The sequence below is a fragment of the Alosa alosa genome, chromosome 3 (assembly GCF_017589495.1).
Source record: "Alosa alosa isolate M-15738 ecotype Scorff River chromosome 3, AALO_Geno_1.1, whole genome shotgun sequence".
NCBI classification, from domain to species: domain Eukaryota; kingdom Metazoa; phylum Chordata; class Actinopteri; order Clupeiformes; family Clupeidae; genus Alosa; species Alosa alosa.
The window spans coordinates 9,439,504-9,444,503 of NC_063191.1; the positions used below are offsets into that span (position 1 = coordinate 9,439,504).

The 5,000-nt window shown below is 46.9% G+C and overlaps 1 protein-coding gene across 1 annotated transcript in view; it reads left to right on the forward strand.

Annotated features, from left to right (window-relative positions):
• Positions 1-513: 513 nt before the first annotated feature.
• Positions 514-5,000, forward strand: part of LOC125291593 (neuropilin-2-like) — a 106,673-nt gene continuing 102,186 nt past the window's right edge. The window contains 1 exon segment of the mRNA XM_048238417.1: positions 514-1,520. Coding sequence (XP_048094374.1) covers positions 1,451-1,520 — 70 coding nt within the window. The 5' untranslated portion in view covers positions 514-1,450.

Consider the following 5,000-nt stretch of genomic DNA (forward strand, 5'->3'; position numbering starts at 1 on the left):
TCTGTCTCTCTCCGGGCTGACGTGCTGTCCACTTCCTCTGCATTTCTACACCAGTTTAGTGGAGCATTAGCATAAATGTTTCCTTATTTGGCTCGGCAACACATAGTATCTGCTGTATCAGCATTTTGCCAAGCCACTGTACCTATGGGTGTATAGATTTCACACACACACACACTGTGAAAGGGAGAGAGAGATACAGCGAGAGAGAGAGAGAGAGAGAGAGAGAGAGAGAGAGAGACTACAGGTTGTTGTCATAATTGGTTTCAGCAGGTTTACTTGTTTTTATTTTCTTTCAAATGACACAGCCTTGCTACGGCAGAAATTGTATCGCTACAGAAGACTTGAAGGTATATTCGTGAGTGCGTTCTGGGAGCTCTCTTATTTGAAAGCCATGGTTTTATTTCGTTTCTCTTAAGCCACCAAATTTCACGAGTTGCGTGTGGCCGTTGGTGCCTTTTTCTCGCTCTCTCCTGCTCGCTCTCCCTCTCTTGTCTTTTTATAACTCGACAGCAAGAAAGCAGCAGCAAGCGCGCGAGCGAGTACTGCTCTTTAATCAGCGAGCGGCGGGAGGCGGGACGAGGTGCTGACTGTAATGCGATAGCCGCTCCGTCCTAATGCTATTACACACAAACACACACACACACAGTCACACACACACGCACGCAGCCGCAGCCAGGCGCTCAGTACACAGAACCCTGCTCGCTGGAACGGCGACGACCAGAGAGAGGAGAGACGGCGTGGAGACAGCAGCGCACGCACGCACTCACTCACACACAGTCGGGAACAGCGTGGAACCGACCAGGGCTTGTATCTGTCTGTAACTATAACGGAACCTGGGCTATCGTTTTGAAGCCGTGGTAGCCTACGGAAGGTCGGGGTTATTTGTGGTGTGGTTCCTGTCAACAACGGTCGCTCGGCACCCTGGCGTTTTCTGTCTTGCCGTGGAGGGGCTGGCCAGCGCTCGAGTTGTGGAGAGCCGCGAGGGGAGGAGAGGAGAGGGAGGGCGAGGAGAGAGGACCTCGTGTCAGTTGGATTCGGTGGTAACCAAACGCCTCTCTTCAAACCCGAGATCGAGGAATTGCCTACTCTGCGGAGAGTCTCGCTACCCGTGATAACGTTGTTCTCCCGACCCCGCTGTCATATCGTAAAGAACGTGGATTGAAAGTTGCTTCCTCAACCATGAACAGTATTCTCCCTGGATGATTTACGGATTGATTTTGAGTGTCTGAAATGCGCTCTTAAACAACTATTCCGTGAAGAATTTTAGAGAACTTTATTGGCAGGGCGAGCAGCCGAGAGGAAGAAACTGTTGTCGCGGTTAACTCAAGCCGCAAGCCGCCCGCCGTGGGTACGCGTGCTTCTCCGTGTTGGCAGGGGCGTTTCGAGGCACCCTCGAGGAAGATTTCTGGTGGCCGTGAAATAGCTGTAGGGTGGCGGTTCACCCATCAAGATGGATTTACTCACATGGATGTTTGGATATTTATTCGCACTTTGTCTGTCACCGTTGCGCGCAGAAGAAGGTAAGTTGTTTTAAAAGATGTTAGCCCTGCTTTGCCGTCTCCAGGCATCGTTTAGGTGAAAACGACAGGCTTGACTGTATCCATTACTTTTCTTTGCGTTTTAACCGACTCCTGTCCACCAACGTACTTTTCATTATTTGCCAATCTACGCTTTACTATGCCTATTTAAAAAACAATGTATTCGTGCATTTCCAGACAACTCAGCAAGTCGATAAGCTAAGTCAACATCGACATTTGTCTCTTATGCTTAAAATGTGAAATTATTCATAGCAAAAATGCGAAGGTATTGCTATTAGCTTCATAGGTGCTCAAGTGATAGATTTTATAAAGGGGAAATAGTATTTTGTTTTGCGGACTGTAATCGTCGGTTTTAAGAGTGAAGAAAAGGTTGCGCTACACCCGGTGGGCTCGTAGACAGAATCCAGCGGAGAGGGTCAACTGCTCGCGAGGTAATCTTAAACCCGACTTGCGAAATGATCGAATGGGTGCTTTCCCTCCGTTTAAACATTTGGCTACGTTTTTTTATTTATTATAGTGTCATCTAGATCTTTTAAAATTAAATTGAAGATTTCTTTGTAATCAGGGGATAGTAAACCGAACACAAGCTTCCTCAGACACGGCAGAGAGACGGAACGCAACGCACATGACCATAAAATGAAAGGGTCGTCATGGAAGTTCACTTTTCCTCAAAACAGTGACTTTCATTTCACCGCCTGGGCTTCCCTTGTTTTTTTTTGTTTGTTTTTGTTTTTTTAAGGCCAAACGTAATTTATTAACAGAAATTATTTTAGTAAACATGTTATAATATATTTAGGGTTATTTTGTCTGGTTAATTAACGAATGGATCTTTTAGATGAATTTATCACACATTAACAAACTTGTGGTAGAATTAACTAAGAAAATCTCATCACTTTATATTCATGTAGTGCCGTGAGGGTCCACTTCCTTTGGAAACTGCGTATCTTGCAAATACCGCGGGGATTATGCAATGTGTCCCCGCAAACAAATCTGGGATATGTAAAAAAAAAAAAACGGGATATTAGTGGTGGACTTGATTTGCATGCGGTAAATGTGTCTGTCTGGTGGCTCGCGGCGCCCTTGGTTACATTACCCAGTAGAGCCAAGGCACAGGAGCGGCCGTCTACACTGCTAGTTTCACCATTTACAGGAGCGCATATGCGTTTGGTCGTGATTTTGTACCATTGGTTTACTGAAATTCGTGCTTTCTTTGTTTTTGACGCTTGGTGCAATAGTCTCTCCCACTCGAGAAAATTACTTTAATTTCCGTTTTGGACTTATATACCAAAATGGCAAAAACTGTCAAATATGTCAGAAGCAACTCGATTATTTTTATCGTTACACTTTTACTAAAAAAAAAACTGACCATATAAAACTAATAAATGCACATTTGCAAATAAGTCATTGTATGCTATGGGTTCGCCCTTTCGTATAAAATATAGATATGCAGCTATCATACCCAGTATCGCGTCTGAGTGTCTAGCATTGGCTCTGAAACAAGTGTCTCGACGTTGACTTTTATATTGGCCCTTAATACTGTTCAAACGAGAACTGCAACGCTCACAGCTTGTCAGACGTGTATGACGGCAGAACACGAGTTCAGCGGAGGCTCTGCTGAACTTCGTGCGCCTCCGTGCGTTGGTGTAGCTCAGGTTAACACCCACCCAAACACTCCCACCCCTCCCCGCGAACCGCACTGGTGTACAGTAGACACGGTCGCGATCAGCAGCTCAGTCATGCGTGCTCAAATTTCGGAAGATATGCTCCGTCACCATCTGTGACTCCCGAGTCCCCCCAAGCGCCCTATAAGTGTCACTCATTCTCATGTTGTCACAAAGACGCGAAATCCCAAGCCTGCAGCGTCCGCCTTTCCCCTATTGACTTTGTATCGTTGACCCAATTTAACTTTTAAAACTGCCATCATCTGCGCTTATTTCCGATTATTTATCTCCATAAATGGCATCCACAGCCGGTAGCAGCTTGAAATTGTTTTTTTGTTTTGTTTGTTTTTTTCATACCAGCTAGATCGACCGAAAATTCTTGCTTGGTAGGCTCTCGCTGTCTGTGTTCCTGAGTGTCGACACCTGGTAGCCTGCATGCATGCTGATCTCCGGGGCTTCGCTTCCCTCACTCCGCGATAAAACAACAATCTGTGAATCGTGAAGCCGGTTTTTTAATTGGTTCAATAGAGACGTAAATTAGCTGAATCAGGGAAGATGAAGGGGCCGCCGAGAACAGCGCGTGGGAGGGAGAGGGGGATAAAAAAAAAAAGAAAAACCTGCCGCTGCCGCCAGCGAGGTAGGCAGCCCTGGAGAGAGAAAGCAAAGCACACGATCTGTAGCTCACACTGAAATATGACAGTGCTTTACTCCGATCATCAGTCTCTGAATGACAGCGCCTGCCTGCCCGGTGATTACGACCGGGCAGGCACGGGAACCGGTGAGGTCTCAGTTTTTGCGAAGTGAGATAGAGAGAGAGAGGAGAGAGAGAGAGAGAGAGAGAGACAGAAAGAAAGAGAGAGAGAGAGAGAGAGAGAGAGATACAGAAAGAGAGAGAGAGAGAGAAGGGGGGTGGAGACAGAGGTCATGGCGACAGACCTGCGCTTCTCATTTAGGTAATTAAACATGAGCTAATTATCAGCTGACATCCCCTCCATGGAAATGGCCACTGCGCTATTATTGGCGCCTGCCATTCAGGCGTCCGGTAGTCGTTTCCTCTCTTTCCCTCCTACCGTCTCTCGCTCTCTCTCCCTTTCCCCCCACCCTCTCTCTCTCTCTCCCTCTCTGTCGCTTCGGCGATACAGCTGCCATGGCCGAACACCAAATAGCTGTTATCTATTCACTGAGGCGAGCTCGCAGAATTAACGAAATCGTTCGACCACCTGCTCGCGCTAGCTGGAGCTGATGAGCACTTTTTAACCAGCTGCGCGGACATACCTGGCCACCTGCAAAGCTAGACCCGAGAGATAGACAGAGACAGAGACAGAGAGAGATACAGTAACCGTACATAATCTTTGTTCAGTAGGACAACGAATTCTTGCCTCCACAGGGTTAAAAGAACACATACAAAAATACCTCTCTCCGCAGTGAGTTTGCTGTTGCTGAGTTTGCTCGATGTTTTATTTTTATGTTACCCTACCACCACACACCACGTCCCATTTAGGAGTACGTTTGTCGTTTCAGGGAAAATACTTGCAGGCCTACTCTTCTCCTGTCCGTGGTTTGAAACGCGGTAGATGGAGCCGCATGGAGGCTCTTAACATTTTCATCAGGAGTTCTGCTAAGACAAATCCTCGCGCTGTGTTTTCCGTGGGCAATGGGGCTGCCCCATGGTCCACCCTGGCTATGACAGGATATCTAGTCTTTTATTTAGCGTTTGTTCTGGTCATGCCATCATGGTAAGACCTTCCTGCCTTTAACAGGGATCTCCTGGCACAGGTTCAGATTATTGTGCCTGTCTTGC